The sequence below is a fragment of the Tyto alba genome, unplaced genomic scaffold (assembly GCF_018691265.1).
Source record: "Tyto alba isolate M040663 unplaced genomic scaffold, T.alba_DEE_v4.0 Super-Scaffold_8, whole genome shotgun sequence".
Taxonomy (NCBI): domain Eukaryota; kingdom Metazoa; phylum Chordata; class Aves; order Strigiformes; family Tytonidae; genus Tyto; species Tyto alba.
In genome coordinates, this window is record NW_024881329.1 from 12,835,152 (window position 1) to 12,860,349 (window position 25,198).

At 36.5% G+C, this 25,198-nt stretch overlaps 1 protein-coding gene across 6 annotated transcripts in view; it reads right to left on the bottom strand.

The window, feature by feature from the left end:
• DNAJC24 (DnaJ heat shock protein family (Hsp40) member C24) overlaps nt 1-23,833 on the bottom strand; it is a 41,293-nt gene extending 17,460 nt beyond the window's left edge. For 3 of the 6 annotated variants that reach the window (XR_006164677.1, XR_006164676.1, XM_042785506.1), the window contains exons 1-2: nt 23,740-23,833; nt 22,264-22,404 (exon numbers count right to left, since the gene is read on the bottom strand). Coding sequence is in view for 4 of the 6 variants with exons in the window: in XM_042785506.1 (XP_042641440.1) it covers nt 22,264-22,371 (108 nt within the window). In the remaining 2 variants the exon portion in view is untranslated. Of the gene's footprint in view, nt 1-22,263; nt 22,405-22,869; nt 23,552-23,735 lie in introns of those variants that run through there. The other 3 variants (XM_042785508.1, XM_042785509.1, XM_033006996.2) reach the window with 3 other exon arrangements.
• Nucleotides 23,834-25,198: the final 1,365 nt, after the last annotated feature.

Consider the following 25,198-nt stretch of genomic DNA (forward strand, 5'->3'; position numbering starts at 1 on the left):
TAGCTAATTAGATAATCAGTAATTATACCTTTATTTGGTAGACACGAAATTCAGCGTTCTGTTGGCACGCATCATGTTGTACTGCAAAAGCTATTTAAAATTGATTTGTAAACAAATAATACATTCTGAAACGTTAGCTTTTCCAGATGTATTTCAATTTCAATAGCATTTTTAACATTGGTGGTTGATTGTTTATCACATTTGTGAAAGTTCATTTCTAAAAACAAAATAATCAATGCTTAATAAGCATACAAGGCAAAATAGTCAGATCACATTAAAGACTTCTGTGGTTTCCTTTTAGCAATGTTATCTATTTTAACAATTACGTTTGAGGTATGCATCCAGCACTTACTCCTCAAAGGAATGTTTTATCTGAAAAATGATACTTCATTATTTTAAAATATTTCAGATGCTATATTTAAAATTTGGACCCACCCCCAATATTGTAGGATTAATTATAATACCTAAGACAGTTCTACGACTGCTGTATATTTCACTCCATTTGGATGATACTGTGAGCATTCTCCTACAAGCTTATACCCAAAGGCCTATCCAAGGAATATTATATCAGATTTAGTACCACTGAAACTCAACTGGATTTGAATAGCACTGACAGAAAACTGTTGCTCATATTGTTCTGTTTTTGCACTAGCCACAAGTCACACCTCCTCAGATCAGCTTCTTAAAGATATATGAAAATGTTACTGAACAAGTGCCCAAAACAGCACCAAAAACCGGCTTCTTTCCTGCCAAAAACGTTGAGAAAGCACTCACACAAAATTGCTCGCACTTTGCCTTTGCTACACCAAAACTTTGCCTGACTGAAAAATAGTTTTGGACTATACTGGAAGTAACGAGTGAAAAACATTGTGCCAAATGTCACAGAAGTACTTTGAGAAAATAATAAACAATGCAGAAAAAGCTATTCTGTTCATTTATTTAATAATGCAGAAAATTCATTATTCTTCAGATCTATCATTTAGCTTTTAACTTCTTTCATATAGATTTGAAAATTTTTATAGTGGTAGCACATGCTATTTTTATATTTGAAAGACTACAGTTTCATGTAACTAGTAACTACATTGTAGGGGGTCTACGTATTAAAAAAACAAATCCATTTTGGTCTCCATGCTTTCTGAAACTATTTGCTCCTTCCTCTGTTGGGCTTGTTCCTCTACTACCATCGGTGACATCAGTAATCTACATCTACACTAAGAAAAATCCTCAAAACCTCTGCTCTTTTACTCTAATCCTCTTTCCTCAACAGGCCCACCTCCCAGTGACTCCATTTCACCCACGTATGTTAGGTACCTGTTCTCACTGACTCCAAAAATCCACTCTTGATTCAACTGCCCATACCCTCCTCTTCCATCTCTAAGCCAACAAACAAGGTATCCTCTCTCCAGCTGTTTTAGACCCTGTTCAGCCACCAGCCACCGAGGACACCTTGCCAAAATTTCAACCAACCTACTAATAGCTGAAGTTTAGAGAGAGTACTCTAATGTCCTCCATCAATATTTCAGACATTAATCAACCATACTTTTTTTTTTATATCCTCTCTCTCAGTCTTGGTTACCATATTCTTGCTTCTGGTTCTCCTCCCCCTTCAGCACACCCTTCAGAGGAGCTGCCTCAGTAGAGCCTGGGGTTTGGTTTTGTTCTGAGGGAGGTGAAATATGATGCACTTTTCTGATCTTTTTTCCCATTCAGCCTTATTTCTGGGTTAATCTCAGCTGCAACTGTCTACAAGCTCTGTAATGAAAATGGAAGAGTCTGTTTTCTACTCAAACTGAACTACTGTTCATCTCTCCCTCTATGCATCCAGTTACAAGCTCTTGCTCAAAACGTTAGAGCCCCCCAATGTCTCCTGCAATATCACTTCTCAAAGTCTGTGCAAATTATCTTTGTGCCATTCATACCTGCCACCTGAGCACTATTTTCAGCTGTATTACCGCACTTTGGATATATTTAAATCTTTCTGGCTGCATATGCCTAATATTCTTAAGAAGCAATATTTCATAAAAATAGCTTTTCCCTGAGAGCTCATCTTGATTTTTGAACACGGTAATAATTTTTACTAACATGTTACTAGTTAACAGGACTCTATAAAAACAATAAAGGCTATTTTCCTGAGTCTGACAGAGGAATTGGAAAAGGAAGAAGGTTAGAGATGTATGCCCAATCTAGTTTCTGTTTTTTATACCTCCACCAGAAGTAATTTGCTAACACCTTCCCATTACTAAAGACTGTCTGGAATTTATATCACTTTACAGCATATGATGCTTTATAGTTATTGTGAATGTTAAAAAATAAACTGATTGATTATGGAAATATATTAGTTCATCTGTTAACTATAAAAAAATACCTCACACATGCAATACTGCTTGCTCTCATGATGTTTATCTTAAACATCACACTGTCATAGTATTTCTTGAGGACTCTGGCTCTTGGTATAAGGGTTAATTTTAAAAATTTTATTTTAGGGGGTTTGTTTGGTTTTGCCTTTTGTTTTGTTTTTAATTAATAACAAAAATTTGAAAAATCATGAACCTTGATGTCCAAAGATCAAATGAAAAACTCACTTTAAACATTATCTATTGGAGACTTGGTGAAATTTTTAGTGCTGCAGGGAAATAGAAAAGCAGGCTAATACAAACTTGACCTTGTGCCCTTTTCAATTACAGTATCATAATTATACATTTCTAAAGCAGCTGTATTGAATTGTCTTATATTTAATATACATCAGACTGTACTTTGCAGCAATTTGGGTACAGTGGTGAACAGCATATCACCTCGTAAATATACTCTGAACACAGATACAGGTTCAGTTCTTAGTTTTATAAGTATCCAAAAACTTAGACATTTTTCATGGAACATCTTAGATAAATTAATTGTATGCCATTATGCTAATCTATTGCCTTTGATACTTACTACAGAATAAAAAGTGAGTGAGCACTTTTTCCCATCTCAGAAAAAAGGTGTTAATGTTGCATTTACCAAATAATTAAAAGTATAGACTCCAAGAATTACTTCAGTTCCATCATATTTTATTTATACAGTGATATTTTTATTTATACAGTGTGCCACACATATTGTTTTTACCCACAGGGTTTGTTTAAGATTTTGGAACGCATTACAGCACATCCAACTACTACATTTAGTTCTGCTTACTTTATACGCCATAAGTTTGGTCCCCTCTGCATTTTAAGAATGGCAAAATTAATCACTGGAATTTAAGAAAGACCATTTGGTAAATAACTGTAATGGCACTACATCTCTATAACCATACCAACAGACCTTGTACCACAAGGTAAGAAACTAAAATAGCTGCTTGGGCTTTGGTTGAGCAAATCAAGTAACACAGAGATGACACACTAAGATCCCTATCCTCCTAACACTTGTACGAGTTGCTTAACTTTCTGCAGTAAATGTAATAGGCTTGATTGATTTTAATCAAATTCCAATTAGCAAGCAGAAAGCCCCTAGTTAAATCAAGTTAATGTACATTTCTTATTGGTGCTCACGAATTTATTTTTCAAAAGAAATTTACAGCACTCAGTGAGAATCAACTTAATACGAATTACTAGGAGGGGAGGGGTGAAGCATACAGGCACAGGTTTTACACTAAATTTGTAACATCTTGCTAAACTATGGAATACATAACTAAACCACTTTATATAGTAATTTTTACTTATAACTACTTTTCTACATGACAAATTGAAAAGGCTGATTATTTAGAAAAGGTTTAAAAAGTACTACTTCTCATTTATTACTTAATACATTACCATGGTTATTTTGCCTTGTGTATGCGGGGGTATCCACTTTAAAAAAACAAAGATGCACCACAATCCCAATTCCATACATCAAAACAGGAGGCTTTATCTTATACAAAAACTACTACTTCTTCCAAATTTTATTTAAATAACTATGAAAAAGTGCTTTTATTTACTACTATGCATTTCACAAATAACTGTAAAGAATTTATCCCCCCTAAAACTACATCGCTTTTAAGTAAGTCTATTTAAAATGTAAACTTTGTATATTTTCTGACTGAGGAAAATGAAATAGATCAGCGCTAAATTTTTTCCAGGGTTGAAATAAGGAGTACTCTTCACTTTCTATGGCTTTTCTTTCCTACTTTCCAATATTTCATGCAAAGCTGTCAAACATTTGGAGAAATCTTCAGTAGCTAATAGAAAGTAATATAAAAAGGATGAACCAGATGTGGCTGCATTAAATCTTGACCTTCTCTCCCAAGACAATTTCAGAGAAATATTTTCAGACTTTCAAATTTTTATTATAACACCTTCTAGATGACTTTTTTTTTTTTTTGGTAGGAGAAACCATTATTAAGGTGCAAAAACTGACATAGAGCAATGATGAAATCATTCGAGCTAAAAACTTAAAAAGTTAAGACTATTCTGGACTTACTATCATGATTCAAAGTAACCAGTAAGCAGTCAGTAGTACCAACAGTTACAGCATAGTAAATTTCTAAACTATCAGATTTATTAAAGATTTCTAACACTGAAATTGTCTATTGTCTCATTGTATCACATTGCTAATGTAAACTGACAAGTTTAAGCAAGTCTTGAAATCCTGATTTCAATAGGGGATGTGCACCTATATTTGAGTAAGGGATATATTTAAAGCTAGACATTGGCCCTAAGTTCCTGAGTAAATCAAGGATAAGATTTTAACGGGATTACTCGCATTCAAGTACTCATAAGAACTACATCTAATGACAATCTAAGCTGTAAGTAAGAGTCAATGATAGAATATCGACATCTAAAATTAACTTAGTATCTCTTAGCATCCTTCTCCATTTCTCCATCTTAGGCATATAGTAGTAGCTACGGCAGTTTTACAGCCTGACAGTATTTGTTTCGCATAATGCTGCTAGAAATAAGATTTCCAGCCACGTATGATTCCCTCCTCGCCTCCTGGTAAAAGTAACAGGAAGCCACAATTTTCATGACCTACACCACAACTACAATACCTCCTGGAACTTATAAAAGATCTGTATTTATATTAAAAATTAAGCAGTGGTGAAAGATACTTGGTAATGGTCAGGGAAGAGTCATTCAACCCAAACTTTACAAATAGAGCACTACTCTGTATATGGTGAAGCTACCATTTTTTATGAATGACAGAACTGAATTAAAATCATGAACAGAAGAGGTAAAAGTCACAAAACTGGTATGCAAAGGGGTGGTTGGATTAACGTTGCAAAAGTGAAAGTCACTGTGGATGAGCATCAGATAGTCCGAGGTAACATCCATACACATCAACGACAGCCATTTCTGCTGCTGGAAGAGTTAGATGGAGGACAGCAAGTAGTATGCTGCTTAGAAGAGAAAAAGAATGAGAAAGGGGAAACATTGGAAGCAACTGGATGAAGAGAGAAACGCAAGCCATTATTTTCAAATAATATTGCCAGACTCATGGTCGGGAATCCAACAGAATGAGACTTTGACTCCTTACTGGAATTGCAGAGATTCCAAACACTTTTAAGTATCCCATTATCACTATTTGGGAAGTTGTATCAAAAGCTCAGTATTGAAGAAGAAATATATTCAAATTTCAGAATCAGATTTTTCTCTCAGAGTCAATATAACAGAGTTTATTTGGTTAAAAAAATCTAAACTACTCTTATTATTCCACATTATTACTTCAAATTATTTTAAAGACAAAACTGGGCTTAAGCAAGCAGAACATAAAGCCTAACACAGTCTTGATTCATACAAAGTTTAGCATCAAACAAATGTGTTGCACCAAGAAAATGCAAGATTCATTACCAGTATGTTTGTTACAATATAATGAAGTGTATCCTTTTAACAAAACAGTAAGAACAAACTGCAGGAGTTAACATGAACATAAAAATATCAAGATTGGAAACTATGTTTAAAAACATTTCATGCTTTATGCAACATTTATACACTATCAACTGTAATTGTTATTATCTACAGGTTAGGCTAACGAGGTCAGGACAAAAACAGTCAAGTGTTTTCATTTGGCAGAAGCATTCATAGGTCCATGCAAATATGTTTGTAGACTACAGAGCTCCTCCTAACACTTCACATCATATTAAAAAGAAGCTGCAAGACAGTCAACATTAAGAAGAAAATATTAACCAGCTATTTCCTATTTAATTTCTAACTGCAGTCTGAATTCTTGTTACATTTCCCTACCTTTAAAAAAAAAAAAAAAAAAAAAAAAAAAGAAATCTGAGTAGATTTAATGCCATTTAGGAGGAAAGTCCTTTGCCCCTGCTTACAATATACGTAGTAAATGCCAGTTTTTACTGGGACTTGCCAATAAATCTCACCCCCTGACATAGAGTGTCTGTTCATACTCAGTTTTTGGCCGCTCTACCACAAATGCCAACAAAGGGACCAATTAATGAAAACTTTCTTCATACATTCCCAGTGGATGAATGTCTGCCTTGCAGAAGGTACCCTGACAACATTCATCTCACACAGGCCAAATGGTTGCTCTGTGGTAGCAATTAAGACACCACCAGCCTTGGCTAGATTTAAACCAACAACCAAATCTGTGTAGATCTGACCAAATGCTCATAGAAATCTGGAGAAATTAACTGCTAAACAAGAGCTGGATGGGGTCGTATAATTGCATTATCTTCTCTAGTTATCTACAGACCACATAAACACTTTTATTAGAAAAAAATTACAATTCTTAAAACAAGATTCCTTAATCTGGCCACATGACAACAGTGTTTAAACTAGGTCTATAAATATCTAAGACACCAACAATGCTTCCAAACTATTTCAAAAATCAAAGTAATATGGAAGGCTGACATTCTCTGTACTTGTATTCAATTTTTTTCTCTCTCTCCACAAAAAGCCAGTGCAGAGTCTTCATATTCCCATACATTTGGAATCAAGTTTGGACAGCGAAGCTTAGTGCAGCATCCCTCCTCTTTCTAAAATGACATTTGGAAGTAGAAGAGTTTTGTTGCTTTGATCCAGAAGTGCCTATCTGAAAGTCTCTTACCACAGACTGTGAACATGAGACACTAGTGTGACAGCTAGTGGAAAAAATCTTGCCTCCATTGCAAAGTTCATACTGACTTCAGGTTTTTGACAAAGGGTACTCCTCCTGAAATCTCTGTCATCAGGCAATTTAAAGTATGGCTGGTCAAGGCCCCAGACCTCATGATCATTATCACAAAACTAGGCATTCTGATTCTGCTGGGCTCAGGGGTCAATAAATTTATGCTTAGAACTATCAAAGATATCAAACTTGTGTATCTGAAATACTATAGCTAAGCTTAACACAGCATAGGAGAGTGAGTTCCCCTCACCGCTCCACACCCCTGCAAAACTGCACATTTCCAGTCCTATACTATGTCATTATGAGGCTTGTAGCAATATTTTTAATAAATTTATGCAGCATCTATTGAAAGTTCCAAATCAGTTGAGCACCAAAATATAAAAGCTGAACAGTCTCCCTGCTGAACACAGCACAAAAAAGGAACCATATATTATATTTACAACACTCCAGGATCAAAATAATTACATTTAAAGTTAATACTTTTGTTAATTTTATGTACATTATCACACTGAATGCTTTAAGCCACAAATCCCTATCAGTATATAATAAACACACATATTTGGTATTACCTACACCATGTATATAACAGCTGTTTTTGAGCAATCAACCACACTGACTCCAAAGGATCTTTTACTCTGGTTATGGCCATGATATACAGATTCGAATCTATGCAGACTAGCTGTTATGCTTTAGGGCTGAACTCTTCTTGCAGAATCCATTCTGTGATGGATTTAAGTCAGAACACAGACTGAATTGTAAAATAGTTTACCAAACTGGAATTTGAGGATAACTAAATTTAAGAGCAACACATGTTTTAGCCACCTGTGCTGGTCAAGAAAAAAGGTGACAAACATGCACTTGGCTCCCACCCTGTGGCACTCACTGAAAGGTCACAGAAAGAAGCCATTTTCCAACTCCACCAGCTGATATACGGCAGGATGAAAAAAAACACTTAAGTATTTTACAAAGATTTAAGTGATTTATTCAAGAAAAAGTATTCTAAAAAAGTATTCTAAAACAGGAAGTGGTTTATTTCAGTAAAATAAAGCAGCTTAAACTGCAGGAGAAAATGAATTAATTTTGAAAAAATGTTAAGTTTTAAACATGTAAACATTAAACTTCTCCTATCATGTGAGGAGGGAGGATTTCTGAATGAATGGTATGAATTGCTTACTAGTATATTTATACAAATGAATGAGGAAGAAACCTAACTTCCAAAAACTAAATAATTCTCGCAGTACTACTTTGGTAAACTCAAAGTTTAGCTTCTCACTGCAAAATTACTTAATTTCCAACTGAAAAAGTATTACAAACTAGCATGTAATAGAAAACCAGTTAGGGTGGAACCTTAAAGTGTTGTGGTGCTACCTACTCTTAACTTTGAATGATTTTGCTTGCCCTTTTATCACAAGCAGCAAGGAAAACTACATCGCTTTATTTAAAAAAAGTGATTTCATCTATTTCTATAATTTCTAGATCACCTCTTACATAAAAGAGACCTACATGAACAAAAGGCTACACGATTTTTAAGAGCAAGACTTGTACAAAACACAGGCTTAATTCTTTGATATGTGCTCCTTCTATCAAGTATTAGGTATCCCCAGCTTTACAGAAGTTTACAGTGGAAAATTAAATTTTTCAGCAATGAAGATTTCCTTCATTGGAACTATGCTGAAATACTCCTTTTTAGCTTTTCTACAGGCCTATTTCACATTTAAAGGTCTTGTACAGGAGCCCCCCTGAAGCAACATTACACTCTGGGCTCTGTGGCCTACATGGTTCATCAGGTACTAATTACATAGCATGTTCTGTCAACACTTTCTTGCTCTTCTTCTATTAATTGATCATCCTGCCCAATTAATACAATGCAACACCAGTTCCAAACTACTTGAGATCCTTTACCTGTGACAAACAAGGATGAAGGGGGAAACAAAACCTTCAAAAGGGTCACAAGGTAACAGCACTTGTCTAAGGTCTGGAGTGACAATAACACCACTATGCTGATAGGTTAATTATGTTCCTACCAACATTCTCTTCAGCCTAAGTTTGTGTTTTATCTAAGAAAAAAAGAGTAAACACAAGCAAAACACCATACTTCACCTAACAGGCTATATTAAATTTAGAAATGGTGACAGCTTATGGAAAAGTAAAGGCTGCACAACTAAACTTATTTAACTGTTAACAGCATATTTCTCAGATTATTTGCAGTTAATATTATTGCTGTTAGATACTGTGTATCAGAAAATAAATCATGAATATTGTGCAGAAACTACAGTATGCTAACCCTACCTATGTATACAACGGTCCAAACAACAGGTGCCCTTAGTCACACACAGTCAGATCATAAATCAGAATTTTATAAAAACTGTAAGAAATAAAATACATGTTTTATCCATTTATTACACTGCACTAAAGATTGCAGAAGATAAAAAAAACAAATGACAAAGCAGCTGCCAAGTACAACACACTACTGCCACCTAATGCTTACTATAAGGTTACATCAAAAACATTTCATTGTTTATACTCACTAGCGTGATGAAAAACTGAGACCAAAGCAAATGTAAAAGTTTATTACTGTTTTTAAATATCTGCTTCACATTTCCTCTTCTTCAGGCTTTCTAAATTGAACTGATGTGATCATATCCTTTCTTGTACACAGACTCATTACAGGCAAGATGTATGTTCTCTGGGCTAAATATGGGACTCATTTCATCTGCAAAAATATCAGGAATGTAATACATGCATTTCATTAGGATATTCACAAAGAAGTGAGTACATTCACTAGGATCAGGTGCCACACTCGTTTACATTTTTGTAAACTATCCCCTGTTAAGTAACTAGCACAATTCAGTATTGAAAAGCTTCAAACAGCAAGTATTTGGAAAGGGGAGAGGATGGGGGGGAGAGGGGGGAGAAGGGAAACAAAAACAAAAAAGGAGGTGTGGTCTTATGTTAAAACAGCACAGAAATGAATTATTTTGAAGGTGCTTTTCTTATTTCAGTGATTTTGCAAAACACTCTCTCTGAAATGTGAAACTTGTTCACTTCCATGAAAAGATTGATTCCAGGTCTTAAACTTGCCTTCCTAGCCCACAATCAATCTTTTCAACATGTTCACTCAGTTGGCAGAAGTTAGCAGGGAACATGGAAGTAGCCTGCTTTTCTCACTTGCAAAGAGGAGAAACAGAAAGTGAAGAGTTCCTTGCGACATTCAATCTTTTCATATAGAGATTTAAACTTCCTCAAAGGTTGTCTATCCAAAGACAGCTGGACAAAAGAGCAAGGAATTTATCTTCTTGATTCATTACTTCAATCCATCTCATCTCTTCTTTTTTTTCCCAAACACAAACAATCTTTAAGCTTTTCAACAACTTTATCTTCCTCCTACCTGATCTTGTTATCTGCTCTGACACTGATTCCAGCCTCCACTGTCCATCTCCAGGATGATTCTTATTCATAGGAAATGTCTTTCATTTTTCCCCAAATGAAGAACAACAGTTTCATTTTCCTTCTAATCTCTTACACCTTGTCCATTCTATGACATTTTTCTAACATAATTCAGTGATAAACTAGCCAGTGAAAACTCTGCCTATTCTTGTCCCTTTTTCCTCCTTATAATCTGTCATAATCAGAAATTGTTATGCAAGTATCAATTTGAGCTTCCCGCACAATATTCAACTGCTTGTTTTACACACATTATTAATCTTTTCCATACCTTCAGGCCAGAGATAACCACTGCTACACACAACATCTAGTACAGCAGACCTCCAACTTCACTTGAGACAAATAAGAACCATCAGAATAGAAATATTTGATAATACTGTTATTGCTGCTATAACTGTTAGTATAAAGGAATATTTGCTGTCACTCGCGGTTATTTGCAGGAAATCATCATCAAGACATCACATAGGAGGAAAAAGAAATTTTTTGTAACATTTCAGTTAGGCATCACCCAATGAATAATTTTTAAAGAAAACACCCACAGATAGCCCAACTTGCTTTCTTTTAAAAACAGCCAGAATTGAAAAAAAAGTTAAGATTAAATGTACACAGCAATATACAACAGTAAATTATTAAAGTCTAAAGATTTTATAACATATGACCAGAATCCTTTTCTAATTCAACTGCTTTCATCATAGTACTGTAGTATCATGATACTACTATTTTAACCTTACACTCTCTTACTGGTCTTAACTACTGACAGCAGTTCTCCACTTTGTTCAAGGTAACACTCCATGAATCTGCTACTTTCAAGCACTTCAGCTTCCCCTGCAAAAAGAAGTAATTGCAGATTCTTGTTTGAAAACTTTCTCAAGATGAGAAAGATAACTGGCAAAGGAAATGGACTACATTTCTGCAGCAGCAATAACCAGCCCATTTTACAGAAACCTAAGTAACCACCTCAGCCCTTTTACCCCCTGCTCCCCAGTCCCTGGAAAGATCTCACCCCGTTAGACTAAGAAGAGTCCAACAAAACAGCAAGTAGTTACCTTACATAGGTTCCTTATTAAATATTCACACTTCTCATCTTTTTCAGCTCTTGAACAAACTTAATGCTGAAATGAAACATAAAAGTTTCACTTTCTAGTGACAAAAAAAGAAACCCAACTGCTTTTGTATAAATAGAAGCAAAAATTAACTTGGCTAATGAAAGTATGAAAATAGAGAGAGAAAACAGAACCTACGGTTACCGAAAGGTACATCTTCAGAAACAGCTTCTCTTTTATCTTCTTCTGCTTCCATGGCTCCTTATTTTCCTAAGAAGAGTCACCCAGGAGCCTCAAAAGCTACTTAAAAAAGCCTTTTGGAATCAACTCTGTACAGCAGGAAAAGATAAAGTGTTAACACCCCCCCCCCCCCAAAAAAAAAAAATAGCAAAGGAAAGAAGGAAATAAATGAAACATTTTAAAACTTAAAGGAATATAAAGGTAAAAATAAAATATAAAAGGAATTTTTAAAAGCTCCTTTTAAATTTCTGGCTCCTGTGCTCACAATTTACACTGTTAAATGTCACATTAAACAATGTTCTGTTTAGGCACAAGTTAATGTGGCCCATGTTGTACAATAATGCCAGATAAACAAATGGTTAGGAAACTAGTTTAGGCAAATGCTACTTTTCATGTGAAAGCAAACCCCGGATACCTGTATTGTATTATAAAACAAAACAACAAACAACCAAGTAAACAAACCACAACAAAGTAACCAACCAACCAGGGTTGCTTAAACTACTGAAAAAATGGGCATGAACTTTTCCAGCTGACATGTACAGTAGTGAAGGAAAACCCACAGGATGCTATTTCCTAGCTGAGTAACATCTGGCATAAGGGCAGGGACAGGCAGTTAGGGGCAGTCGGCTTCAGCTGGCACCGTGACTTGCAAGACAAATACCTTCCTGCAGGCTGAGAAAGTCAACCACTCTGATAGCCCACAACTTCCTAAGAACCGCTGAGCACAAAGCACTGGTTTCTGTGTTGTCCCATCCTACCCTCACATGATTGTCACTAAAACAGTGTTCCAAACCAAAGAATACCATTCATTTTCAAATTAATTTGGAATACCTAAAAGCAGATGGACCACTTTAAGAGATTATACTTAAGCATAATGCAAAATAATCAAAGTCCCCAAGGCACTTCATCTCCAGAAGTCATTGTGGAAAGCAGGCCTTGAAGAATAGAAGACTATTACTAAAAAATTATTTGTTAGCAACCATAACTGTAGCACTTGCATATCACTTCAAAAGCAGCAGGTGGTTTTGGTTTTGTTTTCTTGAAAAGATTTCTTTCAGCTTTTCCTATGTCTAGAAGCAATATAGAATCTCTTCAGTATTTAAAACCATTCATGATCTCAAAATAATAGATTAGGCCCTAGTCAAAACTTTTAAAATGGACATGAAAAGCTAAATATTAACAGAATTTAGAACTCAGTTTAGAAAACAGTTGGGTGCAAAACCCATGAAGAAATCCCCTGCCCTTTATGAGTCAGCTTAAGAGATACATTAATAAACATGTTACACTGTATCCAAAAAGAAACAGAAGCACCGCAGCCTGTGCTACAGACAGTACCTTCCTATCTTAGGCAATTCCAAGTAAACCTAATGCATCTTTGGAAGTTTCAACCCCTGAAGTCAGAGGCTATGAAGTATGCTAGGACTACAGCACAAAGACTCCATTTCACGGATAACACACCAGTATTAAAAAAACAAAAAAAAAAAACAAAAAAAACCACACAGCAACAGAAAAAAAAAAAACAAAAAAACAAAAAACAAAACAAAAACCACATCAGCATTCAGTTATTTCAAAATTTCATAGCCATGATGACAAAACAATTACAAACAGAATCCACAGAATCACATAAACTTTGCATCTAGTTTGGATTGGATTCACTCCCACTGATGGTTTAAATTCATATCTGGATTGATCACTAGAGTTTGGTATAAATTTAACTTCTAATGAGGTTGGTTGTGGTTGGCATGTTTCTGCATTTGCAGTGAGGAAACAACTTTGACAGTGTGTCCTCATAGCTACTAAAAGGACATACTTTGAGATGACTCCAGAAAATCACATGATAGAATATTCTGCTCACTTAACAGAATTTATTACTGAGTTTTTTGACATTGATATTTAATAAGCACTCTGTACAGATGGTCTTGGCCTCTACAGAACTTCCCCATTTTAGGAAGGGACAGTCAAGAGATGGAGATGACAAGGTAAAGTCATAACTTAAGGCAGATCAGCAACTGTAGAGGAATAATCCAAGGTTTTCATTACTTAAGTTTCAATAGCAATGTTAACAGAAACCATAGTTATACTGAGAGAATCCTACCAAGCCCGCACTTTGCATTGCTCTTCTGCAGCAGGAGGAACTAATACTGGATTGCTGGTATGCTCTGACAGAAGATAAATACCTCTTAGAAGAACTCTTGTTCAGCCTCTCCTCAAACACCTGATAAATTACTATTTAATGGTATGTCAAGAAAATAAAAATATATACCTAAGATGTTGCTCAGAAAACTCAGTCATCTTTATCTTCTTTGACCATGGACATTCTTAGGTCATAAAACCAAGCAACATAGACTGATTTTTCACTTTATTGGGAATAACAACAAAGGGTCAAGTTTTTGAGACATCTGACTGTTGACTTTTAAGCCTTAAAGTGTTACTTTTAACACACTGAAAATTAAATGACAGAGAGTTTACCCAAATGACTGGCAGACTACAAAAGAAATGAACTTGATTACTGTAATAATACAAGTTATCTACCATAAGTCCTACAAGACAGTCTTTCAGGTATAAGAATTTGCTTCTGCATTAAATCAGTTCAATTGACCTCACATCTGCAGAGCATGTGGGGTCAATGGGGGATACGAAAACATTCATGATGCACTGAGGCAAGGAAAAGATGGAGGGTGGGGCAGTTATGTCATTCAGATGGTGAAGTTCTGACTCTATAAAAAAAAACGTAAGAAGATGTCACTTTAACAAATCCATAATAATTACATTATGTATTTTAAACATACGGCAAAATTACACATGGATAATTTATTTAAATCTAAAAATTAAAATACACAAGTCCCCAAACACTAAGTTTTACTGGTTCTGACACCATACTACAATATTTTAAAAATCTAATAGATATTTCAGATTCCACACAAATGTGGTCACTTTCACTAACAGAAATAAGAGACTGTTATACAACCACAGCTACTGCAAGATGATCGATTCTACCCTTAATATTTATGATCCTTCAAACTCATGCTCTGGGATTATAGCTTCTTTAAATAATTGTGCCAGTGCTTAACATTTCAGGAGTAAGCAATTAAATAAAAAGTCTGATTTGAAAACATTGAACAACTCGAGGTACTCTCGACTGTGGCTGCTCAAATGTCAGAATATCAGAACATTCACTTATGTGAAAATATTATGCCAGTCTTTGTAGGCTCACTCTTTGTGCTTTAATTTTTATCTTTTGCTACATGATTTTTATTTTAGACATCCCACCTTAGAAATAAAAAGCACACCACACAATATAAAACTACTTCAATGTGTTGTCAAAAGTGCTGAAAGACCACTTGCAAATATTAAGTATAGAAACATCTTTACGGAATTTAATAAGCCAGTACTTAAGATTTTATTTTAAATCATAATTTTAATTTTATACTACCTCAGGACGCAGCAAATATAAATACAGAATACTTTTCACAAGAAGTCTGCATAAGGCATTGTAGATTCTATTTTTAATATATTCTTACAATTAATACCTTATAACTAGTGCACAAAATGTTTGAGAGGCATCAAATTCCTTTGCAGAGTATAAATGACATTAAAGGCCAAGTACACAGTAGCTGAATCTCACATTTCAATTGCCTGATGCCCATTTTGTTCTTATGTATGTACCTTAAAACTACAGAAGATGAAGTATCAGAAGCTGCTCATCATAACAAATAAACTACAGACAGTAACCCAGTAAGTAAACAGACTAAATTTAAAAATAATTTTCCAAACTAACATTACTTTCACAAGTGGCTGAACTACCTGGATAAACAATATATTACTTGCTTGCTGGCTTATTCTGGGATGCTATGGGTAAAATTAAAAAGAACTTTGTTATATGGATGTTCGCACCATCCACTTGTTAGAATTCACTTACATCATTAAAAAACAATATAAAAAAATTACACATTAGAAATTAATGAAAAGTGAGACATCACTCCATATAAACGGAGATATGGTAGGCACCCACCTCTAATAAGGAAGCATTGTAGACTAGATACCAATACTGTCATATGCCCCTTTTCCTACTATCACACCTTAGTAAATCCTTTTTCTCTTCCCCCCATCCGGATCTTCTGCAAGTCAGGATACCTTTCTCAGCCTGTTCTTGTATAGGACGTGGCCTGAGTATGCCTTCTGGCTGGTTGCTGACCAATCAGAGCACTAATCGGTTAATCACTGCATTTCATTTGATTAGCCAGCTGCCTAATTATGTAAAACACATGCTTTCATTGGCCAGTTACCCTAATGAGAGCATGGAAGGCCCAAGGACCAACTGCCACCAGCATTACATCTTCACACAATTCCGATGGAGAGAACAGGAGCTTCAGCAGTCTGTATCACTGCACGTGGCAGCATCACACATCTCCAGAACATTTGGCTTTTAAGTACCATCTTGACACGTGCAACAAATTCATGACACTATACAGATTGATAAAAGCTCCCGTTACTGCAACATGATTGTTGCCAGGGTAAATATCTGTTCTTCAGGCTTACTACTGAATTATCATAATGACCTCTTCTGGTGCAAGAAAAACAAAACAACCACCACCACAAAAAAAAACAAACAGGTGGATGTATTGAACAAAAGCTCTCATAGCTAAAGCAGCAGCAGGAACATCAGCATGATCATGAGCTGGCTAATCAAGCTGTTTGAACTGGTGACTTCTGTAACACTGTGGTTCATTATATACTACATAAGCTAATAGCCAATTTTTTAAGTCCCAGATTGAAAATATGCCCCCTTGTATTTTATTGAAGTCGTAAGTAGTAAATCAGTTATAAAAACCAGCTCAAAATAAAACTACCTAAAGTGTCAAAACAATAGTCCTTCATATTAAACTTAGTGGCTTATCTTTCTCTCTGTTGCAATTACATTAACTTCAGCAAAGCTACTACCAGGCTGCACAGAAATTGTTCCGTTTATACTGCCAAATTACAAACCCCATTTTCTACAAGTTAGATGAAGCTAGTTAGCTAAGCATGATGATCTGTTAAGTTCTCTAGCAAGTAAGGCACTATTCAAACAAAAAATAAAAAAAATGCAAAAGCTATTGGAAAAAGGAATACACACACTGTATAATTTTCATTATGAAAAGCATTATTATGAGACTTCTCATACAAAGCTCAAAGTGTTTACCTTTTAAAGATTCAATTTCTCAACTTAAATTCAGCATGAAAAGAAGTTCCTCGGTAGGCAAGTGATTTCAGAAGCAACACTGAATTTATTTTAGAAAAAACTTTAACACAGTAGATGGAAGTAGATGCTTATTGTTACATAAATACACTCTACATTTCTTGTGATTGCAAAATTTAGATGTGTACATGAATCTGATAAGATACAACAGACTTTTTTTCTCTCCAGAAAGACAGATGTCTTTCCTCTACACAAGATCAATGGAACAGTCTCTTCTTGAAGTTATTTTGCTTCATTAAATTAAATTTCTATTAATGTCCTTTTTTTATTGTTGCTGAGAGTCACTCACCTGTGCCTGATGCTCTGTTTCCAATTTTTCTACTCTTTCAAACAGATTAAGTGATTACCTTAATACTTTGTTTGTATTTCTATACACACACCACCTCTTCTGATAAAAGATAATCTTTGTAACACTATGTGTTAAATGGCACATTTTATTTCCTTACCATATTAAAAATAAGAGCTTCCTGCATACTCCCTGCTCAAATTACATAGATTTTCTTTAAGATTAGGGCACACATTGTAACAACAGCATATAATTTTCCTGCACAATAATTTTTTTTCCAGTTGAAAGGTATCCTATAATATTATCAGCATCAACAGGAACAGACACCTGATTTTCAGCTAGACAAAGCTTATGCGTTTGGTGACTTTATTCCCTGTACAAAGTCATTTTCAGATATAGAGCAGCTACATGGAAATTTGAAAACAATCTGGCAACTCATTCTTTAACCACAGAGTGCTAGACCAAAAGGAGATGTAAAAATTGTGTCAACAATAAGATGGTGACATTTTTTCCGCAATATCCTCTTTTTGTTACTCTAATTTCATCCTCTGTTAATTCTACACACATTAAGAACAGAACATAAGCACTGTCTTTCCCAAAAGCTGCATGAATTCCTTGAAAAACTAAGTCTAGAGTAGAAAACCTGTTTATTCATTTAAGAAATCTTGTTGAAACTCCCGTGTATGTTAATTGTGGATAAAAAGGCTATATGTATCCCAAATATCTCAAAACCATCAGTATGTTCTAAAGACAGAAGATTAAAGACCAAACTTCTACTACATAGACAACATTAATTCTCAAATTCTCTTTGTTGCAATTCCTTTCACAGTATGTAGAAAGCACTTTAGCAAGAACTTAAAACAGCCAATCAAGGAATCCTGCACTGAGATATGTTGGTTACAAAATACACATTTCTAATTCTTATTTTTTTTTTTCTTTCAGAATTACTGGCTGAAGCTCTATGCTACAGAAGACACTGGACTATGAGCCAGCATACACAGAAGTTTGATTCTGTTTTAAAAATATGCTATTTATAGAATTGCCAGTGTTACACGAGTCTTGTACCCAAAAGGCTGTCATCTTCAGCTGCTATTGATTATTACATAATAATACATAAAGTAGCAAAATGATCCAGGTATGAGAGTCACATAAGTAGACAAGAATTTAAAAGAAATAAAGTTTAGTTAAGTTGCAAGAAAATCGTATAAACTTCTACTTAAATACTTAGAAGGTGAGAAGGAAAAATAAACCTGATTAAAATATATTACTACTTTTAAGCCAAACCTGTACTATTTTCTGTATCAAATTCTTAAAGATGGAATTGACATTATCTGTAGTAAAATAATTCACTTAAAACATATGTTGTGACCTGACCAAATGAAAAAAGTAAGTACAGCAAAGCAAAATACGGTAAAACATTAAGTAAATATATTTACTCCAGTAGGGTGAATATGCACAGTTTTATTTGTTATGTGTTATTAACGTATTCCATCATCAATTTGTTGGAATTGACAAACATAAATTCTATTTTAAAAATTAATTAGTCTTAAGCTCATTTCCCCTTATGAAATAATTCTTACAAATCTACAGTTCAACCACTTCTAATTGTGTACCACTTTGTATTATTAAGGTCAGTCCTGAGATTTAACTAGAAATATAGTTATCTTTTGGATGACATATGGCAAGATCTCCAACTCTTCTTAGCTTTCGAAATTTACATCTGCCTGTTCATTCAAGATGCTAAGCATACATGTGTTGACAAACAGAAAATAGCAGATGGCAAAAAGCAAATGCTCAACATGAAGCATTGGGGATCATTTGAAGGAGGCTTGGACTCAGACATTTGCCATTTTTATTTTAACAGAAGAATTATTTTAGAAAATAAATTCCACCATCCGTTATGCTTGATGCTAATGAACATGTGTGATGAGAATATTCACAATTATAGAATGAATGTCACATTAATTGCGATTGGTATCCAAAATGCAAGTTGCTTCATAAACTTTTGGATTTAAAGGTACTTCTGCTGCTATACATAATCCAGAAAACTTTCTGTACTGACTATATAATTGGTCATGAAATCTTTTAATAGGCAATACACAGCTGCGCTCACCTGCTATTCCAGCGTCTACACTGGAGTCACTCTGATATTGACTATTACCACGATACATAGAAACACCTGCATGTAGATCACACCAACACTACTAATTCTACCACCACTATCTTCAACAACAGCTTTATAAAAACCAAAATGAACATGTTGTCAGTAAGAGGTGTGAAGCTACCAGGAACTCCAAGTACAAGCTTTACTTGGGGAGCAAGGGAATTACTTCATATGGATTGGGCACAACACGCAGGGTGAGCGGTCCAGCCAGTGCCGTGCTCTTCCTAACAATGAACAGTGGATGCCTAGGGAATAGTATCAGAGAGGACAAACATACAACTCCCTTATATATTCCACCATTATTCAGAAGTCCATAGCTCATGGATTTCTGAATCAGAGTATTTTTTGTCTTAGCAAGCCACGGCAGACTTTTCTTTCATAAACATCTAACAACTCTTTCAACCATGGAACCTGTTGGACTCAACAACATCTATGGCAATGATTTTCATGCTGTAACTATGTACACTTTTTAGTGAAGGTATGTAGTCTCCAGTCACTCCTATAGCCAATGAGTTCTTAGAGTACATAAAAATAATTACTGTTTTATTACCACCATACCTTTATATACTTTAGACTGTCTATGCTAGATGCTGTATTAGTAAGTGGATGAACAAGTTGAGTCTGTAACATCTCAGCTAAAATAGAAAGATTAATAGAGACAGGACATATGGTAACAACAACAGACAAGCAGCAGATCTGCCTCGAGAAAACACCTATAAGTAAACATCAGTGTGGCTTTTTAGTAAAACAGTTCCATCACAGATAGGAAAAGAATTCTAAGCCAAACAGGAAAACAAACAAACAAAACCCAAACAAACTTAATTTCTCTAACATTTCTCACTGACTTTTCAAATAAAGAGCATTAACCAATTAGTTCGGAAATAGTCAGATTCTAAAGAAAAGCTTGTATATTAAAATAATATTTCCATCTTCTAAAACTAGTTATAGATGTAAACAGACAGTTGTAAACTCCAACAAGTCTCACTCATACCCTTCAAATAATTGCATAAAAGTACAGCGCTATAACACAAAAGGTCAATTTCATTTAAAAATATTTATACAGGAAAGGCACTACATAGTTTCAGTTCTGTGGCAAACAATACTTTACATCTGACTTTAATTCCATTATTATACGTAGATTCATAGTGAAAGAAATATATTAATTGCATTACTGTATTCAGTCTAAATTAGCCCCTTATCTGAACAGAAGAGGTATTTTACACTGCAGTCCTCTATTGTTTTCATTAAGGACAAGTAGATCATTATTAATATTTTATGTACATTTTACCAGTTAATTCAGTAAAACAAAAACATCAGAAGGTCCAAGAAATCAACTATTTCTATTAAGAGCACAACTAAGAAGGTTGGTTTCCAAAGTGCTCTTCTACATTGATTCTTCTAATGTTTAACAAGTAGGATCAAAGGATTAATGGCCTATACCTGCATACAAACATCTTGTAAAGTGTTGAAACATCATACTCTAAGTACACAGATCAGTTTCAGACAAAGAAATAAGTCAGCAGGGAGCACCAAGAAGTAGATGTACTGCAGGATTGCTCAGTGAATGCAACTAAAGAGTATCAAAACATGTAGATTTGGAACATACTGCTGAAATGACCTTTAAAACAGTTTTCACAGGGGCTAGAAATAAAAAAGACACCAACAAAAAAAAACCCACAAAACAAAAAAACCCCACCCATGAATTTATTTCAACTCTAACAAAACTCAGTCTCCCATGGACTGATATTCTCTTTACCTCACTTAAAAATCCTAACTTATTATCACTTTCATTCTGACACCTCAAACCAAGCAAGACTAGCCATGTATGTGCTCTCTAATGCCCTGCCAGTACTGACAGTCTAGCTGGCAGTTATCTAAGGGAATATATAAAAACTGAGTTCTGCTCACCTTCTTCTCTACCAGGTTGACACTTCTCAAGAAATTTAGGAATTTAGTTACCTTGGGAATTCTATTTGCTTATCAAATCTGGTTGAAAATGGTCAAGAGTATAAAAAAAATACATTCCATTTTCCTCAGAAAGGCAGGCCAAAGCATCTTTTGAGCAAAAAGCCTGAATTCAGGGCAAGAAGTAAAGCAGAAGAATTCAGAATTGTAAGAAGTAATCTGATAGAGCTCCAAGATTCTTGTACATGTATACCAGGAGTACAGGAAAAATTAAATAGAATTCACAGAACATCAAGTCTTAATGCATGACCAAAACCATGAATCTACAAAAATGCATCCAAAACTTTTAAAAAAATTTATATTAACATATTTTCCCCCTATACATTTTCTATTCCATTACTGCAGACTATCAGGAAGAACTTTTGTTCTTTGCATCTAGCTCTTATATATTCAAGGGCTGCATTCAGTATACTGTAACCGCACACACAATAGGAAATACCACACCTATCAATTAGCAAATTTTATGACTATGTGCTATGAACAGTGACCTTTTTTGACTTGTGCACTTGATTATCCAGCACCTGATGAACAAGTATTTGGCTTAGTTCATTCATGGATGTTTAGCAAAGCTAGGAGACTTATCAGTATTTTGGAACTGGAATACCACAACCACTCTTTGCAAAATATAATGATAACTCAAACTCCAGATGTTTATTTCAAACTTAAACCAGCCTCAGTGAACTGATAATATAAATGTATTCTGATTAATCATATTTATACAAAAAATGTAAAAGCAAAATCTGCAATTATTATCTTAGTGGTTTTTAAATTTATTTTTGCGCATCTTAAATAATAAAAACATACTTACTAATAAAGCAAGTTTTTGGTACTTCCGTTTTAGTTCTGCTAGACTGTCCGATGGCTTTGCACCGAGGATTTTGTACCAGTCCTTTTGTGTTATCCTTTCAAAGGCCATAGTCTGACTGGCCTCAAAATTACTTTCTTAGCACTGTGTAAGAAAATTAAATACATATAATTACATTTTGAAAGAGAAACAGTTAGAAAAAGCAAAAATGGGGAAATGTGACAAACTACAGGATCATGAAAGACTGCAGCCCTTAAGCACATCTACACCCCATGTAAAATCTATAGTGCAAAAAAACAGCCTAATTCACATGGCCATTCCATCCCACAGATTGTCATATGTGAAGTGATTTATGTTGTGTTTCTTGTCCCAGTTCCTTAGTATATCATGTTTTAGCTGTCCATACTCCTTTAAAATCATTTTGCATTTTAACTGTCTGAACTATTTTGAATCTACCCAGGTTATATATACACTTTTTATTTTGAAGCAATAATGTACTTAATATATGAAAAATGAAGTACATAAAGTGTGAGACTTCATCAATTCTGGTATGAGATACATGCAAGAAGACAAAAAGCTACGGTTCAGGTTTCACTCCTCAATATTCACCTTATGGACCCTCCTTCAGGCTGCTGGGTAAGAAGGCTTAGCTCTTTCAATATTAAAGGAAAAGAGCATATAAAAATAAACAAACAAAAATGAACAAAACCATATAAAGTTAGCACAGGCCACTAAGTAAAACCTCACTGAGACTCATGATGTTAGTTGGGTGCTTTTCATTATTGGTCATCTATCATCAAGCTAATGATCCAGAACAAAACAAATAAACAGGAGGATCAAATGCCAGTAACAGTACAGCATTGTTTGAGCTTCGAGCAGATTCCTAAATGCACTGAAATCCCAAACTTATAGCAGCTTATTTATCATTAACTTTCTGACAAGAAATGAGACCTGCTTTGTAATTTCAAGTTCTACAATTCTGGGCTTTTTATTGAAGAAAGTCAGAAAGAAAGACAGAAAGAAAGGATTTTTTTATTTTTTTTTTTCCATTTCAGCACTAAATCCAGTTTTTGGTGACTACCGTCATTCTTCAGAATAAGCCCTTTTTCCATGGGGGAAGAAAAGTATGTTTTACAGACTCGGCAGAGCCGACTGCAGGGTGCTCCCCGCTCTTCCCCTGGGGAAGCACCACGCACACTCCTCCCGCCCCACACCTTCCTCCCTGTGGAACCCACGAGGTGTTTTAAACACACGCGAAAAGGCAAAGGCCGCCCGGGGCCGCGCTTCCCCTCCACCGCTCACCGCCCCACAAAGCCGGCTGCGCGGAGGCCGGGGAGGCCGCCGGAGGCTTGCCGCCGCCTCAGCGCGGGGGCTGGGGCGCAAGGACCGACCGACCGACCCCCCCCCCCCCCATCCCCGTCCCCGTCCCCCGGCCGTTGCCCGCCCGCGGCCCCGCGGCAGCCGCAGACACCCACCTACCCGCACCTCCGGCCCGGCAACGGGGTCGCCCGGTGCCCCCCCACATAACTCGTCCGGCAGGAAACAACGCCGCCGCGTGGCGCTTTGCGCCTGTAGCGCGGCGAGAGGGGCAGAGGGGCGCGTGGGGCCGCCTCTGCCTGTTTCCGCCCGGGCAGCAGTGACGATGGCACCGGCAGGAAGCGGAGCCGCAGTCGAGGCCCGACGCCGTCTCCATGGTGACCGGCGGCGCTCCGGAGCTGCGAGGCCGCTGCTGGGCTCAGTAAGTAGCGGCTCCGGCCGCCCTCCAGCGCTCCTTCCCGGCCCGGGGCGAGCGGGAACATCTTTTCACCCCCATTTTCCCCTCAGGGATCCCGCCTCCAGATGCGAGAAGACGCCGGGGTCCTCCTTGCCCTCCCTCCGTCGCTCGTAGCGCGGCAGTCTGGGCCGCCCGACGCCGCCTCTCCCCTCAGGGGCTCCACCTCCAGCTGCGGGAAGAGCCGAGGCGCACCGTCCGCCTTCCCCCGCTGCAGCCTGCCCAGCCCGCCCCGGAGGCAGAGTTTAGCTCCGGCCCCGTGGCCCCGGGGGATCGGCCCGGCGTTCGGCCGACGCTCGTCGGCGGTTCCCCCGGCCCGGCGGCTGCGGCAGCGTGTGGCTGGGGAGAAAGCCGCGGGCGCAGCGGGGGCCATCCCGCCCCCTGCTCGCCTCACCTACAGGTTGTCCCGACCCTATGTGCGGAGTAAGACGGTAGTTTCTTTCTAGAAAATACGTGTCCTAAAGGGGAAGGAAAAACATTCTCTTAATGAAAAAAAATAAGCTCAGGATACAGACTTTTAATGGTGTCAAGACGTTTCCTCTTGTAAAAATTTAGGTTGGCAATGTAAACTTCAGGTTTTGTAATCTCAGTCAATCCTAGTTAGCAAAATCCCTAAATATTAGTCTGAACAAACTCAGTTCACACTATACCATTAAATGTGTAGGATACTTCTTTTGACGATATTTTTATGCAACGTGTTACAGTTAAAGCAGCTTTTTCATACCCTTTGAACTATTTAAATAGAGCAGCAGCCAGGCTGTACAGACGTCGGTGGGAAGAAGTGGGAGTGTTGTTCTTGGCATATTCCCATTAAGTGCCAGTGCAGGAAGGCTGTGGGAGAATCGAGGCTGGACAATAAACATGGAGACTTTATTTAAAGCTTAACACGTGCAGTAAAGAAGCAAGAGACTTTCTGGGTAGGTGAGAAAAACATCAAATCTGCAAAACTACTTAAGACCTGTGCATTAGTGTGATTTTTGTTTATCCTAGTCATCAATGTATCTACAGAATAGACAGTTAGTATTTTGCTCCTCTGCAATTTTGTAGGTGAGGTCAGATTTGTAACGAGTGTCAATAGTTGTCAAAAGGGAATGACTTTGTCTTTCCACTTGGTCAGTACATGTATGAGCCTTGGAACAATCCAACTTCCTCTGTCAATGCAGTGCT